Source organism: Synchiropus splendidus, chromosome 7, assembly GCF_027744825.2.
Source record: "Synchiropus splendidus isolate RoL2022-P1 chromosome 7, RoL_Sspl_1.0, whole genome shotgun sequence".
In the NCBI taxonomy this organism is placed as follows: Eukaryota; Metazoa; Chordata; class Actinopteri; order Syngnathiformes; family Callionymidae; genus Synchiropus; species Synchiropus splendidus.
The window spans coordinates 14,867,803-14,895,117 of record NC_071340.1 but is presented as its reverse complement, the minus strand read 5'-3'; the positions used below and the strand labels follow the sequence as shown (position 1 = coordinate 14,895,117).

General features: G+C 44.9%; 4 protein-coding genes across 4 annotated transcripts; 2 read left to right on the top strand and 2 right to left on the bottom strand.

Moving 5' to 3' along the window:
• Positions 1 to 8,365: 8,365 nt before the first annotated feature.
• ficd (FIC domain protein adenylyltransferase) lies at positions 8,366 to 10,720 on the top strand. Its single transcript, XM_053871325.1, has 2 exons — positions 8,366 to 8,893; positions 9,010 to 10,720. Exons 1-2 carry the CDS (start codon positions 8,623 to 8,625, stop codon positions 10,062 to 10,064), a joined length of 1,326 nt encoding a protein of 441 aa, XP_053727300.1. The 5' UTR covers positions 8,366 to 8,622; the 3' UTR covers positions 10,065 to 10,720.
• Positions 10,270 to 18,655, bottom strand: sart3 (spliceosome associated factor 3, U4/U6 recycling protein). Its single transcript, XM_053871324.1, has 19 exons — positions 18,424 to 18,655; positions 17,767 to 17,893; positions 16,859 to 16,963; positions 16,599 to 16,783; positions 16,353 to 16,458; positions 15,987 to 16,111; positions 15,737 to 15,892; positions 15,442 to 15,580; positions 15,161 to 15,268; positions 14,358 to 14,435; positions 14,235 to 14,293; positions 13,921 to 14,030; positions 13,735 to 13,847; positions 13,589 to 13,665; positions 13,344 to 13,518; positions 12,835 to 13,274; positions 12,618 to 12,770; positions 11,825 to 12,003; positions 10,270 to 11,755 (listed from the first exon to the last, which is right to left on the bottom strand). Exons 1-19 carry the CDS (start codon positions 18,619 to 18,621, stop codon positions 11,581 to 11,583), a joined length of 2,808 nt encoding a protein of 935 aa, XP_053727299.1. The 5' UTR covers positions 18,622 to 18,655; the 3' UTR covers positions 10,270 to 11,580.
• A 327-nt stretch (positions 18,656 to 18,982) lies between these two features.
• iscu (iron-sulfur cluster assembly enzyme) lies at positions 18,983 to 20,307 on the top strand. The gene is made up of 5 exons (XM_053871326.1): positions 18,983 to 19,105; positions 19,209 to 19,322; positions 19,397 to 19,507; positions 19,569 to 19,647; positions 20,140 to 20,307. Exons 1-5 carry the CDS (start codon positions 19,019 to 19,021, stop codon positions 20,229 to 20,231), a joined length of 483 nt encoding a protein of 160 aa, XP_053727301.1. The 5' UTR covers positions 18,983 to 19,018; the 3' UTR covers positions 20,232 to 20,307.
• A 3,361-nt stretch (positions 20,308 to 23,668) lies between these two features.
• Positions 23,669 to 24,403, bottom strand: tmem119a (transmembrane protein 119a). The gene has a single exon (XM_053870601.1). It carries the CDS (start codon positions 24,401 to 24,403, stop codon positions 23,669 to 23,671), a length of 735 nt encoding a protein of 244 aa, XP_053726576.1.
• Between the last annotated feature and the right edge of the window lie 2,912 nt (positions 24,404 to 27,315).

Genomic DNA, 27,315 nt, shown 5'->3' with positions numbered 1-27,315 from the left:
TAAATATTTCAGTAGGTTTCGTGGAATATTTACACTTTTGGATATCTTTACTTATATTTAACATTTTCAGGTTTGGGTATTTTTTCCGTCGTGTTTTGCTTTTGATGATGGCCCCTCACAACAGTTACAGTTTCTCATGTGGCCCCTTTAGGAAATGTAATTGGACACCTTTGATGAATATGGCCTAAAGCACACACACACACAGAGTTACACTTCTAAACAGTGTAAGTCGCAGGTGAACAGAATTGTTATACATCGAGCTGTGAGTCTATCTCCTTCAACAGGAACCACTGAGCAGAATGCAATATTAGTCTTTCCATTCTTGGAGGCTAAATTTAGAACACTCATCCCTTTGTTTATGAATCGTCTGACTCAACGCCAGAGAAACTGGCAATTCCTTGTGACGCACAAACATATGCACTTTTCATCATATCCCCTAACTTCCGCATCCGTTATTCGGCTCACGCAGATTCATAACTGCTGACATCGCTAAAATGCTTTTGGTTCCTTCAGAAGGAGAGTCACTGCTCTTCCTCACAACTTCACTTCAAACGTGTGTAAATCAGAGAGAGGAGGGAGGGTCAGTGAGGATGCAAGGCCTTGAGGTTTTCAAAGCAAAGGTATTTGGGGTCAGTCATACAGAGTGATGGACAGAGATTAACAGAGGTGAAGAGGAGAGTGCGGGCAGGGTGGAACGGTGGAGACGACTGTCAGGTGTGATCTGTGACAGAAGAGCGGCAGCTTGAGTGAAAGGGAAGCTCTATAGCACTGTTTTTCAACCTTCTTCTAGCCATGGCAGCCTTGGTTCATTGAAAAAATCCCAGGGCACACCACCACACTCTTGTTATTTTGCCAGGCTATTTGCAGAAACAAACTGCGGAAAATGTATTTGTTTTAAAAGGGGTGGGCAATATGGCAAAATATATCATGATTTATTTACTTATTTACTTACTTTAAATAGCTGTTTCGATTTTATCACTTCTCTTTTACATGATTTTATTGTAGTTTTGAGTTTCCAGACAAATCCTGCTTTCACAAAAACGTGCTTCATAAAAACAATTATTCTTTCTCTCTTCACATTTTGAAGCGTATTTATTTTGTTGTGCATTTAGTTTTTCACGAACTTTAAACCCCAAAGCAAACTTTGGACAGGCCATGAGAATCAATGAAGTTTTGAAGTGAGACGTCACGTTAGCCGTTAGCACACTAGCGGCACACGCTGCTCTAAAGGATAGTGAGGCCTTTCATGACAGGAAGCAGAGTTAGAAGTGGCACAGTTGAGGATGCTTGGGTTTTCATTGGGAGCGATTCAGTAGGACGGCATGAAATGAGAATGTCGGAGAGACAGCTCATGGAGAAGTTTGGAGACCAAGTCAGGGAGGACAGACTGGTTTGGACGCGTGGAGAGGAGAGACAGGGAGCCTGCTGACTAGAGAATGCGAGGAATGGAAGGATCTGGAAAAAGAAAGAGAGGAACTATTTCGGTAATAAGGATGCGATAAAGGAGGATATGAAGGGGATAGTTATGTCTAAGGAGGAGACACAATATCGACACTGACTCGCTTTGGAAACCCCTGACAGAAAATGCCGAAAGCAGCAACTGAAGAAGCACTTTACCTTCAAATTCAATCGAATTTTTAGCCGACTATTTCAGGCTCCAGCAGGCCACGTTAAAAAGACTAGGCCCCAGGGCCATGTGTTTCATAGATGATGTGAGACTGAACTGTGGCATCCAGTTGCATCCTCAAAATCCAGAGCCCAGGAGAGTTGTGCTGAACTCAACAAAATGAATCACTGAGAGCCACAATCTTCAGCATCGCCGTCACAGCTTCTGCTCTGCAGTCTGTATTTTTTAACTCCTGTTGGTCTCCAGAGTGTGATATCACACATCCAACGTGCAAACCTGTCCACACGCTTCCTGTTGCACAAGCTGTGTTCAGGAAAAAAAGAACCTCATGAGGCTATAATGGAGGCATGAAGCCGCCAGTGTCCTGCCCCGACCTGTGAGAGGCAGAACTGACAGGTCGAAGATGGACTTAACAGTAGAGTCCATAGTTACAACAACAATGAACCATAGTGACTTTCATTTCTGCGCTGAGGTGTCATCTCACACGACATGCACCTGAAACTGAGCCTGACTGCCGGATAGTTCAAGCTACTTCGAGTTTACTGCTACTTTAAGTTCCCCCGTCACATGATCCAGTCCGGACTGGATGCAGATCCGTTCAGATGGAATCACAGAAACACTGTGTAATCCATTACACACTTGCCAGGGCATTGTGTGGCGTCTAATATTCCATAGCTACGATTGTGCTTGGTCCAATCTGGGTGGAAGACCACGGAAAGCCATTTCCTGGCGAGCGAGGAAAATAATGAGCCTCCCATGGCTGCTGAATCACCGCTGTGTTCTGGAATTGGTGTGACTTGCACACTCAGACGCAGGATAATAAGTGGAACAGCCTGAAGCGCCGGAGGGAGGTCCCCGGTAATGGCCGCCCCTCAGTGGAAACAAATTATTTCTGTCTCCTGCCTGTTCCACCTGCTCCTTTCTGCACTTGTTGGTGTCGGCGGAAGCCGGTGACCCGACTCACCACAGCCCGGGTTCACTGTGAAACTCCCTCACTGGCTTTGTGGACAGGAAGCCATGAAGTAAACAAAGGCGCGTGATGAAGCTGAGGAGTCCAGTTCAGGCATTTTTAATCTGGCTGTGATTCGCTAATGTATTCATCAAGACTTATGAGGAAACAAACTTTATATGAATTACTTATGACTTTTAATCTAGGACACATGCCGCAGCCTCGCCTCTGAAATGTACTTCATTTTACAATGGCGTAATAATAAAGTGCACAGTGCAATAGCTGAAGAAACTGCAGGTGTGGAGGCAAGGCTGGTGCCACAGCGTTACGGGGACCATACGCCTTCGTGGGGGCCCCCACAAGGTTAAGTCTCAGTTTGAGGACTTAAAATAGCTAGTCATTAAAACTGGGTGCAAAGTTTGGTTCAGAGCCCTGGTTAAGGTTAGCCATGTGTTTTGGATGGTTGAGTTTAGGGTGGGAGGCTGGGGAAAGGGTTATGACAATGACAGGTCCTCACAAAAATAGCCAAGCAAATAAGTATGTGTGGGGTTGTTTGTACTACTTTATGGGGGCCAATTCTTGACAAAACACTATCCCTGTGAGGACCGTATCACTTTGGCTGGACCCCACAAGGTTAAGCCTCAATTTGGAAATAGGGGTTTCAGTTTGGTTCAGAGTCCTGGTTAAGGTTAGCCATGTGTTTTGGATGGTTAGGTTTAAGGGCAGTGGCTGGGGAAAGGGCAATGTCAATGAGAGGTTCTCACAATGTCCCCACAAGGATAGAAATGCAAGTGATTGTGTGCGTGCACTAGGGTAGCCTCTAATCGACACACTGACTCCATCACCTGTGAGAATTTAGCACAGAAACAAGGGAAAATGTGTCCACATACGGAAACTGTCCCGGCAATGTCGTCACGTCCAGCAGTTTTTCATTTCTTTTTTTACATTTTAATGACTCAAAGGCACTTTCTACCACACATGAAACATTTATAGCAGCAAAAAATGGCGTTTGCCTGGCAGGTTGTTTGCCAAGTATCCGTTCTACTCACTGGTCTGACGACAAGCGTCTTGTGAAGACATGTACTGGTTATTGCTTTTGTTTCCCATCACACAAAAATTGATTTTGTAACACACAATTACCTACCAAAAATACATGTATTTATTTCAAGCAAATGGTGCTTTATTGAACAAGCTTTACAGAATGAGTCTGGGCTACTGCCTGGTTTGGTTTATGCTTGGCTTTTGCTAATATAAATCCAAATAAAATAATAAATGGCAGAACGTGGCATTGAAACTTTGATATGAAGTTTCATTCACTAAAATGTTTTTAAAAATCCTATCTCAACTGCTGGATGTGACATCTTCACCCGGACATAATGTCAGTGGTTGTCATTGTAAAGCGGCACCTGCACCTGTTTCATTTGAGGAGTCAGAGGTGAGACGTGCTGTGACAGCCATCCAGGCACCTCTCAAACAACTGAGGTTATCTCCAAAACTGTGAATGAGACTGTAAAATGTGTACTGCATACTGTGAGAATCCTGAGCTTTCCTCCATGCTCATCCCCATTTTCAAGTCTCTACAGTTAACAGTTTGTGAGTTAATGGAGGTGAGTTAAAAATGAGAAACAACTCATTTATTTTCTGACAACAAGCTCCAGGGTTTGTATTGGAGTCACGCACATTTTATATCACACTCTGTGGGCCAGGAAGAAACCTAGTTTTTAATGGTGATATTTGATGAACAGTTGTAAGAGGTGATGAAACTGTGGTGAAATTCTACATCAATCCATTCATTTCCAGTGTTGAAATTCTGGGACAAAACCTGGGATGTTCCGAAAACGTTGCATTACTTGACCAACATTTTAGCATGACTTCCATATAACAAAAACTGTGAAGAACAAGAACAAATGGCAGCGAATGCTCTGCATGTGAGGCTCATGAGAAGGTGATCCGTCAGACAGATTGCTAGAGACGGAAGCTTCTGAAAGACCTGCTCATGGAATGAAGCCCAGGGTTTTTCCATCTTGGAAAAAAAAACGTGCAAACGTGAGGGCAGGCTTTTCCGAAAAAGGACTCCAGATTTAAGGCGACGTCTGATGGCCATGTTATTCTCTCAGAGCCCACAGGAATAATTTAGACAAGGATCTGAGGACTCCCTCGGATGTGGAGGGGTACAAGTCAGTGAGTGTCTACTTGCTGAGTGGGTGGACCTCCATCCAACTGTCATAACAAGGGCATGTAATTGGTGCTCTCCTTGAGAAATGGTGTCAGAATCAGATGGTCACAGGATGTGATGCGCAAGATTAGAACCACAATGTGCCGTGAATGGATTACCAGGGGTCTGGTAGAGGCAGGGGAAGGACAATAAAGAAGCAGAAATTAAATCTATTACCCTCCTACTTTCCCTGTCGAGGTGGTCGGTGTTGAAAACATGTTGCAACCAGGACTTGGTGTCAGACATGGACAGATCCTGTTGTTACAGTTCCTCTCCTCTGTTCCCGTGAACATCCACTCCCGAGGGAACGGTGACCAGCAGAGGCCTCTCTCAGCACCGGTCTAACAAGTTCCCCTCAGTTCTGACAGCCAGCCCAAACACGGCCGCTCCACAGGGACCAGCCGGGAGGAGAGAAGGCAGGTGAGGCGGGGATTACTCCGCTGCCCTGACAGGTGGATGTTTTTCCAGATGGGCAGAAAGATTTTCTCCCTCCTGAAGCTGAGCTGCAGAGTCAGAGACAGACTGCTGATTTAAGCGCCAGCGACAGGTCAAGTGTCGAGGTGAGCCTGCAAGCTGGTGTGAGGATCAGGCCGATGTTCGCGGCCGATTATCCTTCGACAAAAGCAAGTTGACTGGATCGCATTCCTGCTCTGGTTTCAAAAGTTAGCAGCCACAGGGGTTTGAGTTGCATCAACATGGCAGCGAAGCAGAATGAGTTGCCAGAAGAGCATATGCCAGCTGGGCCAGGAATTAGCGTACAGTCTGACCTGAGGCGTGTTCCTTCCTCGCCATCAGCTCGCAGCATCGGCGCCGCTCCTGCCTCCGTGGCCCACACGAACAAGTGGCTAGCCAGCATGTCACGGCGGTGCGAGACATTGGAGCGGCTCCAAACAGCAGGCCGTCTCTGGCCCAAGTCTAACACCCGCTTTATTCTGTTAATCATCCATTTAAGGGTGGAAATGATCTTCATTAACTTCCTCCTCTCTGCTGTTTTAGGGGAGGAAGCCAGCGGGGGGAAAAAAAACACATGAAAGACTTCCCGCTTTGAAGAATCGCTGTAATTAACTCGAGTTCGCATGAAACATTGTTAAGCTGCGAGCTAATTAGCTTCATCAAAGCCTCATGAATGAAATATGAAGATTCCTTCGACATCCTGAAATATTGTTCTAAAGAGCAGATTAGTCTGAGGAGTCAGAGATTAAAGCTGGAGAATGTCTGCTGGTTCTGGCCAAGTATGTGCCTCAGCATGCCAAGCAGATATGAAATATTAAATATAAAGACCAGATAATAATCAGAGGCCAGGAAAGAACTGGACCCTGACGGTGGAGCGGATGTGATTCGGGCCCCAGGAGGACCGAGGTGCGGGTTCCTGAAGGGAACGTGAGAGAGGCTCGGCATCAAGTGGCATTTTGTGATGCTCTTCCATCAGGGGGTTAAAGCTGATGTGAATGACCTGCACTGTTGGGATAAACTAAAAAAAAAAAGAAGCTATTCATGTCCCAGTTCCTCGCTCACTGATGCAAACTTTCCATCAAGGCTTCAAGATCACCACAAACACTGGAGGCTTGGACTCATACCAGGGGTCTAACTAGAGGCATCTTCCACCCTCAATACACGACTCTTTCTGTGTGGATCTAACAAGCGGAGGAAGTACAGTATATATATATATATATATATATATATATATATATATATATATATATATAATATTAAGATACACTCTTATCTATTGCTACATAATCTGTAATAATGATATTTAGAGGTGATCAATGGTTTTATTTCATGATATTATTTCTTCTTCATAACATCTTGATTTCACTGTATTCTCTTTTATTTACTTCCTTTTTTGGGGGGGTGTTGGTTAATATGTTTTTTTTTTTCTTCTCACAACAAGGAGTCAGATCGAAAATGAATATATATCACATCCTCTTGGGGAGAATTTGCTCAATTTTATGAAAGTGAAAATATGTTCATATATCAGGTCTGTACCACTTGGGTGCATAAATTTGCAAGTTACATAAACATGTAATTGAAATGTAGTTATCTTTCTCTTATATTCCTGAATGACTTCAGCATTTGTCCTGCGATTACAATGACCTACTGACATCCAATGAATTGCATTTTTGTTTTGTCTTGTTTGATGCGTGTGTCTTTGAATCTTAGTCATTTTAGCATCTTCATTTTTAGGTCATGATAAACGCTTCTCTTTTTTTATTTCTTCTGTCCTTTCACCAATAATACGATGCAGAAAACTACGTCAGCAACGACATGCAACTGTGTCTACTCCTCAGAGATTTGGCAACTCGACGACGGTACGGAGAAAAAGCGCTGGAATGATGTTTCATTCTGGCAGTGTTTTAAGGTCACCGTCAACCACTTAAATCTTAAGATCACGACAAGTCCATCTGTCCCAAAGGCAGAAGGAGGTTCTTTCAGCTGGAGGAGTCCCATGTCTGTTTCTCTGTTTGAGAGAAAGCGGATGCGACTTAACGACTGACTGTGAATTCAGCAGGGAGAGCCGTGAGCAAAGTTGCACAATGCTGCCCTCTTCAGGGTGTATGGGGGTTTGCAAGTACATGATGTCCATCATATCGGGAACTTCCAGTATTGTACTCGGATCGCACTTACTTCCACAGGTTGGTTATATTTAAAGAAATGCTTCCACCATACTCACTTCTTCCAGGGCCAGAGCAGTGAGTTGGTCTAGTATGAACTTTTAAAAAACTGTAACTGTAAAAAACTATATTAACTATATAAACTATATATATATTACGATTAATTAATTAATTACAAAAACAAAAATAATTTAATTTAATTGAACAGTTTGCTCTCCAGACAACAGGGAACCTTTGTAAGTGCAGGAGTTCCTGGTCCACTGATCACAATGATGCACAAGACACATGGCAGCTAGGATGATAACAACAACAACAAACATGGAGGAATCCCTGAACAAAAGCAAACAAAAGCAGTCTGTTTGCTTTTGAGGTTTTTCGCTCCACAATGGTTTCCACTACTCTGAATGTATTTGAAATTCTTATAAAGTTGAAATTCTTATCCAAATATTTTCAAGACATTAAAGGAGCTTAAGTTTAAATAAGGTGATATAAAAACTTGAATATAGCCACCGGCGTGATTTATTGTGCTATTGTCAAACTGATGCAAAATAAACAATATAATATGTTGTTTAAATGCATGTATGGGTCCATCGTCTGATTCAGTAATATACTATTCGTAATAGTAATAATAGAAAAAATATATTCTAATTGAAAAATGTGGCTTTTTGTGGCAAATATTCTTGTACCATTAAACTGCGATTAATTGGGATTAATTAATCACAAATTCTCTGATTCTTTTAATCGAATCCCACCCTTAATATACATATATAAACATTTAAAATGCGAGAGTGCGTTGCCTGACAGGCAAAACGCAGGGTAAAGTGTTGTTTAAACCTTCTAACCAATCAGAACGCACTACGATGTGCCTGGTGTTTTGCTGTGCATTTGACCAATTAACGTCGTTGTTCTTACGAACTCGAGCCAATCGTGTGGATGAATGTTCAGAGGTGGACGTTAAGGAAGTTGTTGGTCTAGTTTGTACACACTCGCAGATGTTGTATCAGCTGTGCGCTCCGTGAGTCACATCCCTCCATTTTATTAGACAGTTATTAACAAACAAAGGTGGATCTCAGTTCGCCCTCTGTGGGAGCTAAATTTAGAGCGATCTTTTCTGAAGAGATTCCGGTTTTTCCTCTTTCTCATCGCGCCTCCTCGCCGGCTGTATATTGATGGCGGGCCGTTTCCCAGATGATGGAACGCTTAACCCGGGGTCGTCATGACTTTTCTGATGGTGTGGCGGTGGACAAGCGGCCGCGTCCTCGGAGGATGGGGCCCGCTGCTGTGTGTGGTCCTGGGCTCACTGGTGGCCTTGTTGATACCCCTGGTCGGCGTGGAGGATCAGTGCCGCACAGCTCTGAGAGGCTTCGCTCAACTCCGCTGCCAGCTGTGGAGCAACTATCGCCAGCCGGCTACTGTCCAGTCCACCAGCCTCACCGTTCCTTTCACCGCCATTGACCTGCTGCCTCAAAAATCCAAGCCCAGCAAAGGTTAGTACCCGCAACTGTTACACCTTGTAAAGATTTACAGTCAAAGATTTAGCCTAGAAAATGTCATGGATGGTTAAGTTGGGCGCTGTTGCTGATGTGTTGCTTCTCCACTGCAGAGATGGTGCTGGAATCCCGGGCGGCGCTGCAACAAGCCCTCGAGATGAAGAAGTCTGGGAAGCGGGAAAAGGCTCACAAGCTGCTGGTGCACGCTCTCAGTATGAACCCCGAATACGTGGATGCTCTGACGGAGCTGGGGACAATTCTGGAGGAGGAGAAGGACGTGGTGCAGGCAGACCACCTCTACACCAAAGCTCTGGCCATCTCGCCGTGCAACCAGCGAGCTCTGGTCAGCAGAGACAGGACTCTTCCCCTGGTGGAGGAGATCGACCAGCGCCACTTCGGCATCATCGACAGTAAAGTTCGCCGGTTGATGTCCATCCCCAAGGGGAACTCGGCGCTCAGGAGGGTGATGGAGGAGACCTACTATCACCACATCTACCACACCGTGGCCATCGAGGGCAGCACACTGACTCTGTCTGAAATCCGACACATCATCGAGACGCGCTACGCCGTCCCTGGCAAGAGTCTTCAGGAGCAGAACGAGGCCATCGGCGTGGACGCAGCCATGAAGTACATCAACACCACCCTGCTGTCCAGAAGTGGAGACATCTCGGTCGGTGACATCCTGGAGATCCACCGCCGTGTCCTCGGTTACGTCGACCCGGTGGAGGGGGGGAGGCTGCGAAGCAGCCAGGTCTTTGTGGGCCACCACATCCCACCTCACCCGCAGGACCTGCAGAGACACATGCAGGAGCTGGTCCAGTGGCTGAACTCAGAAGAGGCGCTGCAGCTTCACCCCGTGGAGTTCGCGGCTCTGGCTCACTACAAACTGGTGTACGTGCACCCGTTCGTCGACGGCAATGGCAGGACGTCAAGACTGTTGATGAACCTGGTGCTCATGCAAGCCAGATACCCACCCATCACCATTCGGAAAGAGCAGAGGTCGGAGTACTACGCCGCTCTGGACACGGCCAACGAGGGTGACGTGCGCCCCTTTATCCGCTTCATCGCCAAATGCACCGAGCTCACGCTGGACACGCTGTTGATCTCAACCACTGAGCACGCCGTCGGGCTGCCCGGGGCGGACCAGTTCATCCCAGTTCACAACTGAGCCGCCGAGCCAGGGAGTCGTCTTTGCTGCTATTTTATCTCTGAAGTGGTATTTTCTAACACAGTGTCACCAACCTTAACACAGAGTTGACCAACAGATTCCAACTGGTTCACGGTCCAAACCGATGCTGACAAGTCATTTGAGGGATTAAGGTCTAATACACTGTTAGGCATTTTGTTATTTATTTCTAAATAAAGTTTTATTTACATTTTATGTGGTAATGATGGACATACTGTTGCAGCTCTGGAATTCACAGAAGTTTAAGTTAATACAAACACAATGCATATAAAAACTGGCAATTTTGTATTTATTTCACTCAAAAGCCACAAAATTCTGGACAACTGAAACCAATAAAATCGTTCAGTATAGACAACTACGCATTTACAGCGAGGCAACTTCGGTGAGGTCATCTGGGATGTTACACATATTCACACCTGTCAAAAACAGACTGAAATAAAACGTCTCTTTGTCCTCTCTGACACCGCAGAAGGTCAAGAAGGAATGGGTTGGTGAAAAGTCTCATGTTTTGACAGGCCAGGGACTTCTGTGTAGTTGCATGTGAGGTGTGATGCCTTTACACTTTTAGCCACTAAAGAATTAATAGTAATCATACACAGAGCCACAGTGAAGACGAGATTTTGACCCAGCTCAACGTCCAAGTGCATAGTTTTAAAAGAAGCAGCTGCTGAAAGGATCATGGTCTGTTTACATGAATCATTACAACCACAGAGGTGACTAAACTATTCTAGTCCAGACAGTGAGGTGAGGTGGAACTCGCATCAGACATTGTTGTGGCCACCTACCTGATGGTTAGTTGCCATGATTCCACTACTGTTCTCATGACCACATGGTTAGGTGATTTGGATATTGATTTAGGTGTATTATTTTCGCCTACCTGTCAAGGGATTTTGTCAGAAATGTATCAGCTACTATAAGAAAAGACTGATATTTACCAAAATGGCAACAGGAGTGAGATGAGAAACCAAACTGCTCCAAAGTGTCTATTTCTGATTCGATGCAGATGTAACTGTTGAACAGGAGTCATGAGCTTTGATCCATATTAAGGAGATCATAAAAAGGCTTTATATCTTTTCACAATAAAGCAAAGTTACATATCAAAAGTGAAGCAAGAAAGACCAAAAGGGAACTAGTTTGCATCATAATCACTGCTGCGTACACATACACACCACATCTCCTTAAGTTAAAACCAAAACGGTAGCCGAATATTAAAAATATAACTTTCATGAAACATCGAACAGATCAGTCTTTGACAGTAGATTTGTGTATTTACATACAACTATACACTTCCTCATATAAAACAGCCTGCCAGCCACAATCCAACAAAAAAAGGGTTTTGAACAAGATGTCGACAGGAAGTGGAGGGCAGGAGCAGGGCTTTAAGGCAACCTCACAGGGCGGACAATAGAACAGGAATTCTACAACAGAGATTCACAACATTGGCTCTCTGAAACACATGATGTCATTTAGTTGGAGCACGATCCTCACTGTTCCTCTGTCACTTGCTCAAGAGCATTTTGGCAAAGTCAGAATTGGACAGAGGTTTGGAACCTGCCGATGATGACGAAGATGATGACTCAGCTGCAGTTCCGTTGGCCACCTTGCTTGAGGGCTCAGCCGGTCGATGCAGTGACCGAGGCAGGAGTGACAGCTGCGTGCGGCCCCTCCCTCTCCTGCAGGACCAAACACACATGAGCCTATGGAATGGGGAAACCATCACAAAGCCAGGTCGGGTCACTTACGATCCGTAGGCCTGACGTGCGTCGCTCGCGGGTCTGTTGAAGCCGGGCTTCTCTGTGTTCCTGCGGGGAGGGTTGCTGATGGCAACTGAGATTTTGTTGCCTTCCATCTCCAAGCCGTCCATCTTCAGAACCGCCTGGGAGGCCTGGGCCTCATTGGCAAACTCCACATAGGCCAGACCCTTCAGACAGGACACGTCAAATACTTGGTTGAGCAACGTAGGGCGGGCCGATACAATGATTATTTGTTGGCAGCGCCCCTTACTGGACTGTCATGTGTACTACAATGTTTACCTCCACCAACAACAGAGTTGCTCTGTCTGTGTTCAAAATAACCTGAAATGTTATGGACCGAATTGGGTAAAATTTTCAAGAGTCAAGCGGCGGAGTCGGTGCGCTCACCACCATTGCCCAGGTTCGATTCCCTGTAAGGGAATTGGACTCTTTATTGGCGGAGGTTAGTGCTCTCCGAGGGCTTCTAGGTTTAAGCTGTGTCACAAACCATATCGCTCAGCCCAACTACGACATAAGAAAAATTCAATGTTCACCATATTTTGTTTTCAAAGAGTGGATGACAGCAAATTCCGCATTACACATTTGATGGAGTTTTCTGCTGCCCATTCATGTTATTGTACCGTCTCCCACAGTCCTTTCCTGTTTGGCTTCATTAGGAATGGAAACAGGAAGTGAGTGACTCAGCTGTCACAGTGATGTTCCATCCACTTGTGGATTGTGACATTGTAAACATTCTAGCATAATGGATCTCAATGAAGGCTTGAATCTTCCGAACTCTCACCTTGGGCTTCCCCGACCGGTAAGTGACCAGACGGACTTCTTTGACGGTGCCGTGACTTTTGCTGAGCTCCTCGAGCTGCTCCTTCGTGCAGGAGAAGGGCAGGCCAGAGATGAAGATTTTGTGTTTCTCCATTGAAGTGTTGTACTTGAACACCTGCAGGACCAACATCAAAGTCACTTCCCTTTGAACAGTACAAACAGGGGAAAGTCACTCTCACCTTAAAGTCTGGATTTTTGCTCTTGTCCACACACGGCGACACAAACATGGGCCTCCCCTCCAGCTCCCTCCTGTCCAGCTTCAGGGCTTCGGAGACAGAAGCCGGGGCCTCGAACTGGACGTAGCAGTAACCTTTGAATCCCCCTTTGTTGCCAAACACGGGTCTGACCTGATTAATAGGACCACAGGTCTCAAAGAGAGTCCGCAGTTTGGCTTCTGGCTCCTCCAGGGTGTACGCCAGGTTACTGATGAACACGCTGCTGTTGTCATTTCGAAGCTCCATCTTGTCGTCGCTCTGCTGCTGGACCACAGCCTGCTGTGGTTTCTTCATGCCCGGGGGAGCAGGTTTATATCCAGGAGGAGGTTTCTTGCCAGAGTGTCCCGTCTCCGTCTCCATGAACTCCAACGTTGTTTGGTCATTCGGCCGCTTTCTTTTAGACACTGGTTCAGTCAAAGGGGAGGGAATGTGAGTAAAGACATAAGACACGACGCAGCGTTTCTAAGTCTCACCAGAGTTTTCGCTCCAGTCCTCCTGAAGTCCTTCTTGCTGATCAGCTTTCCTCTTCTCCCCTGCTCTGAAGACTTTCTGAGCCTTCTTCTGAGCTTTCTTGTCTGCCTTCATCTTCCGCTGCTGCTCCGCCTTCTCCTCTTCCTGAAGCGCGAGGTTGGCTTCTTTCTCAGCTGTCTGAGACCAGAACAGAGGCAGTGAGTGACCCTCCCCAGACTCCATGAAAAACATTGGTGTGTGCTCTCACTCTGGCCCGCTGCTCGTTCACCCTTATCAGCCGATTCTCAGTCTTCTGCACTGCTACATCCCAGTCCTCTATAGAGCCTGAGAGTCATGGTGAGAAGTCGTCAACGTCAACACACTGAGAAATGGAGATGCCGTTCTGTCACCAACCTTCCACTCTCTCGAAGGTGAGCAGAACTTCACACACGTGCTCCGGATAGTCCGACGTGCACTGGACAGCCCGGTGAAGAGCTTTTCGACAGTGGACGGTATCGCCGTAAGACCTGGGGAGGAATTGCCAAAATGACAAAGTGAAACAGGAGTGAAGGTGCATTCCACCAAGATGTGACGTCACACCTTTCCAGGTTGTAGTACTCCAGCCACATGTTGGCATATTTGGCATTTCCTTTGGTCATGATACTGTCCCACAGCTCTCTGGCTTTCTGAATGTTTTTGCAGTGTAGTGCCTGTCGGGAAACCGGTGTCAGTTTAGGGATCACAGTTGTAACTTAAATGATCAGCTGCCAAGATTTAACTGTTACATATCTCCTCAAGGAAAAAAGCCAACATACCACAAGGTTGATTATTGAGAAAAGCATTCGATTAAATGAATCATGAATCAACTGAGCGACAAAACACAATGCTTTTGCACCGTTGCCACGGTAACTCACCTCTATTCTTGCCCAGATCTGCATTATGACACACGAAGAATCACCACTTTCACCGAAGCCTGCAGATCCAAACCAAAACATCAAACTTCTGACAGAAGAAAAGAGTGAGAGTGAGCTACCCACGTTCTTCAACATCCTGTTTCATGTAGTCCAGAGATCGAGCGAAGGCAGCTCTTAGTTCCTCCAACTCTTTACTTGACTCTGGAAGATAAAAAAATGTCACTATTGAAGAAACATGAACATTGAACCACTGCATCTTTCACCATTTTAGTATAGCAAAAACAAGTTTTTTTTCAGAGTTCAATGCCGTGATGACACATGGTCACTTAAACACAAGATATGCATCAGTTGTCTTTAACCACATGCGTGCGTTTAAATACACCTAATTTACAACCTCAAAACCACGCACAGGTGGTCAGGTCTCAGGAGGCATGCTTTTGAGTTTTTTCATCCAAAAGTCAGACCTGGACATCCAGTGAAATTCAAGACTTTAAGACTATTTTAATGCCATTTGAAGTTGAATTTAAGACCAATTCTACAATAAACCAAAAAAAAACCATCATTTAGAGTTTTTTGAAATTCAAAACTAACATAAATATGCCTATATTTATGATTTTTGATGTTTTGAATTAAGACTTTTTAATGGCTTTTAAGGCCTACATTTTGGACTCATGAATTTAATGCCTTTTTTAAGACTTTTTATGGATTCACAGGAACCCTGGTTACTGCAACTGTGATTCAGTGTTATTTTGCATTCGAATGAGGCTGAGGATCTGTTCAAGTGGCCGGAGTGTTTGATCACACTGGCGACCAACACACATCTCTCCATTCAAGTGAAGGGTAATTTTTCCACACAGCGATTCGATAACATTAGTTACACAATGTTGTATTAAACTATTATAACAGTCACCAATGAATTAGCTTACCACTGCTGAAATCTACACGTCTCCTCAGGTAATCGAGGTACGCCTGCCAAATTTCCACATAATCGGTAGCTTGAATAAAACCTGCACTCAGGGCCTTCTCAAACACGTCTGTGGGGAGAAACAAACCATCTTCATTCCAGGCAAAATAATGTCCAAGTCATTTTAACACTCTGAAAATCTATGTACTTTCACTATTTAACATGAGGCCAATTCAGGTTTGAATTTCCCTGCAAAAAAATCTAAATAAACAAATAAAACTAGTCAAACTACTATGTACCAACCTGAGACTGTCTTGTGATCAGCTCTGTGTCTCTCAAGGGCGAGAAGGTAGCTCTTCCACAAACCCATGGTCCATGGACAGTTTCTGACCGCTCTTTCATGAGTGGACAAAACCAGGTCTTTAATTTTCAGCTGACGATCCTGACGATTGCAGAGACACAATGTCAAAGATGAATTGGAAATGTTGTGCATGTTGCGAATCACTACATAGTATGTTATTCAGAAAAACAATCCATAAGATCCAACAGAGAACTTGATGAAATTCCAAGTCCTTGGTACAGTTCGTCCAATACTCACAAGGTATTTGGTATATTTTTCCCACATGTCAGGCACCAGGCAGTTCTCAGCCAGCGCCCGCTCGAAGGTAATCTGGATCCTAGCTGGGTCGCCTTCCTTCATTTCGAAATCAAGATAGGTCTGGTACTCTGCCAGCTTAGGAGTCTCGGCAACCAACTGCAGAACAGCAAAAGCAGAAACGCCCAGATAAGACGATAAAGAAAGGAAAATAAGTTGCCTAAAAGTCACAAGATTGAAGAAAGCAAGTTACCAAAGATTCCTCGAGAGCTTTGTATTTTTCCATCTGCTGCAAAGCCTTCTTGTACTGATTTACAATTGTGTCTGCCACCCCAGTTTCGGACCATTCTTCATACTCCGCAAAAGTGTTCTCCATATCTGGAAAAAGAATTTAACAAATCTTTTTTCAACAATGAAAGTGCAACAACAAATGCATATAAATATGAACATTTAATCAAGGTCGTATTGAGGCGTCATGACAACATATATTTCAAATAAAATAAGGATGTTAATTTAATATTAGTTAGACTTTAGGATTTGCATGATGGACAGCCACAACCAAATGAACTGTAAGAACAACTTAAGAAACAATAACAGCAAATTCAAATGTCATAAACACCTATTAAGGGGATAGCAAGCTGGCGACGGAATAGTGTGTGAATTCGCCCTAGCTGAGTGCTAAGGCGCTCCTGTTCCTCTGGGCTGGGGATCCGTCCTGGCGGAGGCTGCAGGACAAAGCACAGATTTTTTTCTGTATAAGATTCACAACAAAAAGGTAGATGATGGTCACACAAGATAAGTTTGATCATCTGTACCAACGACGGGACTTCTGGTGGAAACTGAGAACATCCACAGGCAAACTCACCTGCACTGTGGACAGAATAGCATCCTCAAACTCCCTGTAAGCCTCCCACACAGTGTGTCCCTTGGTCATGTGAAGCCCCACTGCTGTCACAGCTCTCTCAAAGATGGACCTCACTTTCTCAATTCCCCCTGGTGAGCCCATGCCACCAATTGAATACTGGGCATATTCAAGCCAGATTTCTGGGCCTGAAAGTGAACACAATGAGGAAAATCATTTAATCCACATGATTTCAACATTAACCATTGTCACACTGTACTTACAGATATAATCTTTCACTGCTCTTTCAAACAGCTCGTACACTGCCTCTCGATTAGGTTCCTCCTCAGTCATACGGATCTCGTCCTTGAGCCAGTCAAGCCAGATCTCTGTGTTGAAATAAACGTGAGAAAACACAAAAACAAAGCTGGATCAGCAACGTACTGCGATCACAAATATGAAAGTAAACTCTCAAGGACATTTCCTAATACAGTGGTACCTCGGTTTTCGAACGTCCCGGAATTCAAACAAAAGTTTAGAGATTTGTTTTTGCCTCAGATTTCGAACGAAAATCCAGAATTCAAATGCGCAGACCAATCAGCTGACCCACGACGCGCTTTGTTATTGTGTATAACGCAGCCTCTGTATGCAGACGTGTCCCGTTAGCTACATTTACTGACTGTTTTTTCTTCATATTGAGGTGTAAAACATTTCCAGTCTCCGCACTGGACCGCTCTCCACACCTCCGAGGCTGGAGCGCTCACTCCAGGGTTTGATGTCCTGTTGTGGGCTGGAGCTGGGACAGGGATGAGGCGAGTCTGAAGCGCACATTCAGAGCTGGACACGCACCGGGCACCTCTTCACTTCTGGAGAGACGTCACTCACTCGGCAACCCCTCCCACATGCAGCGGCCACACACATAGACGAACAGCGCACCTGCAGCAGACACTCTACATTCACTCCTACAAAAGCCTATTTTAAGGCTTGGAACGCATTATTTCTTTTTCCATTCATTGTAATGGGAAAAATCGATTCAGATTTTGAACAAATCACTTCTCGCCGTCTGGAACGGATTGTGGTCGAGAAACGAGGCACCACTGTACATGATTTCTGAGTTAATGTTAGAGCAAATACAGATGATGAAAATATTTTTGGGCTGGAATTTTTAAGTACTGTCCAGACATGCACTTACCTTCAGTGAGCGGGAAAAGCTCACTCATCTTCTGCCTTGCCTTCCTTAGACGCAAAAGCTCTCCCTCTTGCTTCAGAAGTTTAATCAGGTCAACATGGCAGTTGTAGTCAAAGGCGTTTATTGATAGCTGGAAAACAAATTTAGATTTTTTATTCACAGACAGTATGACAGTTACTTAAATATGATGGACATATGAGCTCATCCAATAGGACCAAGTTTGATTGACACTTTATGATACTAACTTTATTTACTACCTTTCGGAAGCAGTAACCCATAGTGTCATGTGTTATTTACGTTATTGCGGTCGAACATATAATATAACGGATGCCGAAACTTTAACATCAGTCAATATGCAGTTCAAGACTTTCATGTCACACGAACCGCTGAACACAACACCACATGACGGGTGCACCATGCAATAGCGACAACAAAGCTTGTCGCGACAATGACGTACTGCACTTAATATGCACTTAACGTCGTTTGTTTACAACTTAGGCTGCGGTTGAACTGTGAAAACTAATACTTACAAACTGTAAAATAACAGCAATTGTTCAAAAATCGGTTCTGTGCGCGAGTTTCTGTGACCAAGACATGCATTCATTCATTCTCGTTAGCAACTCGGCTAACGATAGTTAACTAAGCACGCCTTATAATGACCTGCTCCTCCAGGCGCTGGATTTCAGCTTCGTTTTCTTTCTCGTCCTCAGAAGAATCGTTGTCTTCATCGTCGGACGCTTCATCGCCCATGTCTTCGCCGTCGTCGTTGTCTGACTCCATCGCTCTCTCGTCCATCTCAGCATCGTCCTCCTCCATGTCTTGCAACTGCGTTTGCTCTGTCGTGCTCGTCGACGCCATGTTGGAAACTAGTCTGCCTGGTAACAAGCTCCCGAAGCCCGAAGTATCGCGAGAGTTTGGAGAAGCAAACAAGCCCACGTTTCTGTAACCGACAATATATAATAAAATAATATGCACGATACGTAATAACTATTTATTTATGAAACGTAACTCAAAGGTGCTTCTCAGTTTTGTCTTATAATGCCGAAAGAAAAGTTTTTTTTATACTTTAAATACATTTTGATTGATTAATTAAATTACGTGAGAGCAATATATTTAATATATAAAAATAAAATAAAATTATGATTAAAAAGAAGAAGTGGATATGCGCTGCACATTTGATGAGGAAAAAAAGAGTATTTCAACACCGCCACGCCTTCGTGTGTTTTCGTCTGTTTCCGTTCGCTGTCGTTTCAACATGGCGATGTTGACATTACGGACGTTAGTATTTGGCAGAAGGTTGTGGTGCCCGCAGCTGAACGCTCTCTGCTCTTATCACAAAAAGGTGAAGTAGTTACTTTCCCAAGACGCGTGGTGCCAGTTGCTTACTTTACTGTCTCCTGTAGACACGTTTTCGTGTGAACGACTAACAGTCGTCTGTTTCCAAGGTGGTCGATCACTACGAAAACCCAAGAAATGTGGGCTCTCTGGACAAAAACGCCCAAAACGTGGGGACAGGTCTGGTGGGGGCACCGGCCTGTGGTGATGTGATGAAACTTCAAGTGAGTGAGCCACGACTCCAGGAGTCATTTGTCCAGCAAACGGAGTCTTTAACTCCTTCCATGTTGTTCACCAGATTCAAGTCGATGAAAACGGTAAGATCGTGGACGCAAAATTCAAAACGTTTGGATGTGGATCCGCCATTGCGTCGAGTTCTCTCGCCACCGAGTGGGTGAAGGGGAAAACGGTGAGTGACCGCATGATGATCAGACAAACTTTGCAACTGAGACTTCTGACTTTTTCTGCAGGTGGATGAAGCTTTGAGCATTAAAAACACAGACATCGCCAAAGAATTAAGCCTTCCTCCTGTCAAGCTTCATTGTTCCAGTGAGTACACTCACCTGCAGTTGCAAGTGCAAGTCACAGTGGTCAGCTGTGAAGTGACACCAGACAAAAACAGACCTAAAAATGACAGCCCAGAAGACATCTTTCTATTCTATAGTTCTTCAGTGACAAGTGCATCACTCTTAGCTGATATTCATGATTATGTTCTTGCAATGCTTAGAAACAAGTACAGTATATAAACACTATAAGAATACGTGGATGCATGTGTGTATTATTTGCATATTTTCAAGATGATTTGTTATTGCAATTGTTAGAATTTGTAACACTTCTCCAGGCAATTGAAAAATATATTCTGGGCATTTTGATGTGAACATGTCACCTGGAAAGGTTTTGACTGTCGGGAGGGCACGTGAGGTTTGGGATTAACCAGGCACCACAGTTTACTTTGTCCTTGAGACAACAAGAGTGTTGCTTGATCTCTGTCTTGCAAAACATTTTCTGTAGTTGAATTTCGTTTCTGTGTGATTCTTCTAGTGCTGGCAGAAGACGCCATCAAAGCAGCACTGTCTGACTACAGAGTGAAGCAGCAGGATAAGGAGAAGACGCAGAAGAACATCAGCAATTAACTGTCTCACGCCAGTGTCACCTGGAGCTACATCATTCATATTTACAAATATTGAGGAATAAAAGTATGTCTATCAAATGGGAATAAATCGTTTTGTCTATCACTGAAAATGCTATGAATGCAGTGTAAAACCACAAGATCAAAATTCAGTTATGGCATTGTGGTTTATTTGGCTCAGTTCCATAAACATTTTCAGGGTGTCACATGCTAGCTTCATCCAGCTGACCCTCCATCCATTGGAGCGACTCTCTGTTGCCTGTGGAGCAGTTTTTTCAGTATTATTAAAACCACCACCATCAACAGGAGCACAAGTACAAATAAAGTGGCCAGAAGGTTGATGACCACAGAGTCCTCCTGGGCAAACACGCCGGGGTTTGGTGTGGGCGAAGGACCTTCCCTGCCGGTGGGGAAGACCGGCTGCATCCCTTTAGAATGAGTCATGTTTATTTGGAAACCTGTGGAGTTCTCCGGGCAGCTTTGCCCAGAGGTGGTTCTGGGGTGGACGGTGCCTGCTGTTGGTGCGCTGTCCAGAGAAAAGCAATCCTCATATGTTAGAGTCTGTAAGGAGTAGTGGTCAGGTAAAAGTCGGACCCCGTCATTGGCATTTGAGTCCGTTCCGTCTTCGTGGTTGGTTCTGAATCTAGTCCAGTTTTTTGTGAAGGATTCTGTCTTGATGATTGTTGGGCAGATAGTCATCACAGAGAGGTTTAGGAGGAGATGTTGAGCCAGGTGGACCGGCTCGGTGCAAACCAGGTCCGTGGTCATCTTCAGTCGGCCGCTCAGCAGCCAGCGGTACAGATACAAGATGTCACACTCACACACCCAGCGGTTGTTGGTTAGGTTGACTGAGCGCAGCCGAGGGAGCTTGTCGAAGGTGTTCTCTGGGACTGAGCGCAGGCAGTTGCTGTTGATCTTCAGGACCTGCAGGTTGAGCAGTGAAGAGAGGGATGGTAGGTCCAGGGTGGAGATGCAGTTGGCAGAGACATCTAGATGAGTCAAAGAGGTGGGTAGATTCAGGGGAAGGCTGGTGAGTCGGTTTCCTTTGAGAGTGAGAACCTTCAACTTGTCAAGCGCCTGAAGTGCTCCGGGTTGGACCGCACTGATGCGGTTATCCTCCAGATCCAGCTGAGTTAGGTTCCTCAGCTGTCTCAGGGATCCTGCGGTGATGTAAGTAATCCTGTTTTCTTGCAACAGCAGCGACTCCAGGCTGGGGGGTAGTCCTCGAGGGAAGCGACTGAGAAGATTGTGACTGAGGCTGAGCTCCTGTAAGCCAGAGAAGGGCCTGAGAAGGTGGTCCACGTTACAGAGCTGGTTCCTGGCCACAGACAGCGATGAGGTGCTCAGAGGGACAGAGCGAGGGAGAGACCTGAGACCCAGAGACTCGCACAGAACCAGAAATCCACCTTGAGCGCAGCAGCAGCCGGGAGGACAAGGAGATTTGGTGAAGCAGGTCAGAGGACAAATGCAGAGAACTAGCAGAACACCACATCTGCACCAGGGCATGACTCGAGCTGAAGGGCGATCAACATTGGCCTGTTAGAGGTGCCAAGCTAGTTCCATCCTTCTGAGCTGGCTCTTCATCTGACGCTCCCTCATAGGAGCGGACCGGCTGCTCGGCACATGATCCTCCTGCTCTCTGATGAGCCTCCACACTTGCTGAGAATTCCCTGCAGATGCTCATCAAAATTTAAAGACACTCTTAAGGTGCTGTGTTACCTCTTCCCTTCCTCATCTGCGATAAGCACGAGTTCATACGGTCTCAAGTAAAGAGGCTGAAAGGCCATGATATCAGCAGGATTCGATAAATCTGGACCAGGTCATGTATGTATCAAACTCGCTGGAGTGAGTCACCTGGACAGATTGTTTTTTGCTGCATCCTTTCACCTGGTGAAAAGAGCGAAAGTCGCTCTCGAATTATTTAGCACCTCATCGACAAAAGAGCAGGGAATCTGACCCTGGTGTTGGGCAGCGTAGGGACTCGTGTTTCAGGCCGCTTCTGTTGGCTATCTGCCCCTTTGACGTTTGACCTGACATTTGCATGTCATTGATTCAGTCATAATTAAAACTTGTCTTTCTATCTTTGGTTGTTGAGTCAGTCTATCCATGCGGGAAGCTACATCGATAAGAACATCTTTAGATGATGCAAACGTCACTTGATCACATGGTTAAGTTTCACCTGGCAACCCAACCTTCTCCAGCTGAGATAGAATTTACAGTCCAGTAGATAGAAAACCAGGGCTTGGTTCTGGACAATATGTGCTGTCAGCAGAACCTATATTCGGTCTAGTGCTCAGGTGCCCAAACAGAGGGAGGAGTGTCGAATGTTTTCAGAGGATCTAATCCAGAATATATAAGATCATGTTTTTATATATATATATTTTTGCAACCCAAATTCTCTGTGGACGGAAAGTACTTCATCATCTGATATTGCCTTTATTACACATTCCTATTACGCTGCAGAACTTGAAAAAAAGTCAAAGACGTGATCGTCAAACTCTTTATTTTATTAAGCAAAGTAGCATTTAAATAAATCGGCTTTGAAACAGGAGTAAACATTTAAACACCTTCTGACCGAACTCTTAGAAAAAAGAGGCAGTTTAAAATGTCAAATTAACAAGAAAAAAAACCCGCTAAATATTTTTGAAAATGTTGTGAGAAAATTCTTAAATTCATATGTTTAAACATGTTTAAATAAGAAACACAAAAACTGTAAATTCCCAGTATAAATCCCAGTACAAAAGCTTTGTCATCATTGTGTCAACAATGTACAGCAGGAAACTTAAAGAAAGGAAAGAGAAAAAAAAAGTAAATACTAATAAGCATACAAAATAATAGCGACGTTACTGTCCATCAAAATAAAACGTGTCCTATGCTGCAGAGACAAAGGTTATCAAAACTGCTTTGGCACCCGAGTTAGCTTTTTTAAAAGCACATTGTCTATTCAAGTATAAACGGTAGGATTTGTTGTTTTGCCTGGGTGTCCTTGAGTAACACTTGTGATTGCAAATACCTTACTTCATCAATTTCCATGTCATGTTTCCGCATTTAAACATGTGGTGGGAGCGAATCTTCGTCCCTTGCAAGCATTTAAATATATACGCAGACGATGAATAGTCTGGTCCAATGAGGAAACTAAAACCAGTTTGTAAAACAGAGCCCGGTTGACCTCGTTCATGGATTTGCTATGATCTCTGAGATCATGAGAGCAACTCTGTTGATCAAAAAATGATGTTTTTATTTGTATTTTGATGTTCACACAGAAAGAAAATGGCATCATGCTGCCATATTTAACCAGGTTTCTCTTGTCCGTCTCCCTTCCATAATCCTGTCAAAGAAAAATGTATCCCTGACCACATCTGACAAGATCATAACTGCTCGTAGATGTTTTGTGGCCACCAGACATCTGGACAATGTCCAATCCGACAGCGCTAGCGCCCCCTAGTGGTGGTTCTTCTTCAGATGGCACGTACAGACAGGATGACTGGAGCTAGCAGCGGAAGTGTGCTGCACCTCCTCACGATGCTTGGGCTGCTCCTTATGTTTCGGTTCCTCTCGACGCTTCTCCACCTCCTCAACCTCCCGCACCTTCCTCACCTCCTGGCGGGGCGACGACCTGACATCCCGACCTCTTTCTCCAACCAGAGCCTTGGATGGCACCCGGAGGTTAGGGGAGGCCATGCCTTGGTTCTGGACCCTCTTGACGTGGTCCACTCCATAAGCCCTCTCCTGGACCTCAGTCTTCCCTGCTACTGTTTTGTCGGCCATGTACTTCCTGGGGGGGTTTGGCGGGGGCTTATAGGCCTCCAGCTTACGTTTATGACTCATGGCAGACGCACAGCAGATGATGAAGACCATGACGATGAGCAGGGAGGTCACCACGATGATGATGAGAAGATTCTCCTGCAGGAAGTCCACCACCCTGCTCAGGACAAAGTCTTTCAGTCGGATCATGGTGGTGGTGATGCTGTTGGTCAGGCTGGGGGTGCCGGTGGATGCCGTCACTTGGACGGGAGCTCGGGTGGAGAAGGACGTTGGGAAAAGCAGCTCGAGCTCTGCTTCATCTCCACTGCCATCCATGGAAACATTGTAGAAGAGAGGAGAGGAGTGGCAGATGCCCCAGCAGAGGGAGAGCAGGCTCACACAGGCCAGGTGGAGATGCAGGCGGGATGTCATCTTGCCTTAAACAGCAAACAGAAACAGGTGGAAATGTGCTCTTCACAAACAGGGAGATCTGAAGTTGCTTGACTATTTAAGAGACATTGAGTCGGAATGGTATTCGACTCACTCATGTATCTACCAACCAAAGAACGTAAATCTCATCCTACAATATTTATAGTACATTCTGGCGCCAGCGTTGAGCCCACATTCAGGACCATTTGAGTTAGATTTGAAGTAGAAAACCAGCAAATCTCCTGTCGCCTGTTGCGACCCCCACTGGAGCACCAGTTCACAGCAGTGCTGTTTCAGCTCGGAGGGCAGCCGTTACTTATTTGGGGTGGAGTCGGTGAGTTTGCTGCTGAAGGCCTTATAATTTGTCCAGAAGATGGAGGCCGCTGGACCACCGCAGCAAAGCCAGCAGGAAGTTTTATTCCAGAGGCTGCGCAGAGGCGTGGGAGAGACTCTATATTTACCGCCCAGCTCTGCCGCATCCAGATATTTCTGCTCCAGCCAGGGATTCAGTTTCAGCTGCTCGGAGCAAATGTAACTCTTCATCCAAACGTCTCTCCGTGCGCTACAACATCTGTCATGTCCGCAGTGGCACCTCTCTGGACTCAGTAATTACATACGTGTGCATATGTAAGAGAGGTTCTCCCTGTGTGGTCTAATGTACAGCGAGGTCCACAGCCCACCATCACACCAGCAATTACCAAGCTTCATCTGCTATTAGCCTTTACCAACTGCAGCTGTGGTCACTACACATGTCAGAGGTGCAAAGGCAAAGCCTCTTCTGTGACTTTAGCTAGACCTTCTTCTTCATTGAGATGTTTCAGGGGAATATTTCAGAATTGTTTAGCCTTGTTGCTGTGGAACAGAAGTGACAGTTGAGCTTCACAGAGTTCTGTCAACAGAAAGTTAACTATGTTAAGTTAGCTATGAGTGCGAGTGAAAATCACTAGGTCCAATACATTTTCAGTTAAACTAGAAAAAAAAGACAGCTTCATCACATTCCAGAGTACTCATTTATTTTTGTAGTATTAAATGAGCATCAGCAAAAGCATGAAGTCATGTTCAGTTATTGAGAAGGGATCAGAGGGAGGAACTTTATCCTGTTAATGTTCACAATTATTGCGTGCTTTGTGGTAGATAAGGTCAGTGCCAGTTTCAGGAAACTGTGAAATAGATATTTATTTACTTATTTATTAATTTATTTGGGGGGTTAATCAGTACATACATTGCTCTATTATGCTTGCGCCACTGAGTGTCATGCTGTCTCAGATGGACGACTAAGAATTGTTAATAAGTGCTAATAAGATACATGCCTTCATGGGGCCGTGAGGTTTCCGAGAAAAGGAAAATTGCTATGGTTCACTGTACCCAAAATAGAAAATAATATCACAGTAAACTTGCTGCAGTTGTTACATATATAAAAATAGACAAATACAGGCCGCAAAACTAATTTGTGCGGGGTTTTAATTCCTTGTAAAGTTAGCAACTCAGCTGCGGCAGGATCAAGTTGGGGGACCCCCCCTGGACAGGTCATGCATCCACTATAGATTTACCCTCATCATTTCACCTGTGTGTTTCTGGACTGTGGGAGGAAACAGGAGTGGCCACAGGAGGCATAGCAAGTGACCGCCACACAGCAAGGAGTTCACTCAGCAAAAACAAGATGCCACCTCTCGCCACCCCAGAAAGACTGATTCCAATATAGCTAGGTTTGACTATAACTCTATGAAGTCATCCATCATCTCCTGCTTATCTTCTGCTGCTCAACCCCTCTCTTGGTGTCCTTCATGTTGACAATGTCACCCTGGAGTCTCACCCTCTTCTGTCTTCACCATTCAACCAACAGTTGGTTCTGCTCTCTGACTGAGTCTGAACTACTCAAGTACCACGCATGGCAGTGCACAAAGGTCCAAATGGTCTTCACAGATCACCGAAACAGGCTGGTTTACATCAGTCTCCACAATCACTCCTCTTGTCAAGCCTCCAAACTTTGAAGCCCAGATACAGTGTCCGTTGTACAAATACTTTAATATAAAGTTGCATAGAGGAGCTCAGTAACTCTCTAAATTGAAGTGTGGCACGAAAGCAAAATATGTATTTGAAGAGTAATAAGTGACAGTAATATGGAGGAATATCTTTCTGTAAAAAATAATTTATACAAGCAACTGTCTTCAGTGAGAGGCTGAATAAAGAGACAAGATCTAATCCAGGTAGTAATTATCACTTGTTATCTGTTATAAAATATAATACAGTAAATAACATATAGCAAAGTAAATATGTAAATAACATAGCGCATGCATCTTACTCACAGTTGTCTGGTTATCCTGGTTTTGCCTTGAGGAGTGTGTGGACAGATCAGATGGAGAGGAAAAGTGAGTGAGTCAGGTTTGTCCCCTCCTTTCCTCTAAAACTAACTTTAGTGAAGTCGCCTGCTCCCAGTAAAACAAGCCCCTTATTTTCAGCTTCTCCTCCCCTTCTGTCTGCACCACTCACTTCTGGCTTTCTACTGTTCTCATACTGATGTCGAGAAAATGATCAGAACATTGCTGGGAAATGAAAAAGAGCCACTAAAAGAAGCAAAGTGGATTGACTCAAAAGTATTGAGCTTATCCTTTTGTGGGTGAGATGAACAGTGCGAGTCATTATTTATGGCTCACCTATAACAAAAACCATACAATTTCACTTCAGTGGCATCAGGTGAAGTGAAGGAGTTTCAAGGGTTTGAAATGCAACATCTGGATCGACCTGTTTCATTTGAAGCAACAGGTAAGGAAACTGCAACTGTGATCTCACACTGGAGCATGGAGCGTGGACTCCTCCGCAGCTGCTGCAGGACTCCTGGGTATTTCTGTTCCTGGCGGGGCGAGTCCTGCCTCCCCTCTGTAATTACCCGGCCATGATTACAGCCCGACGCTCAC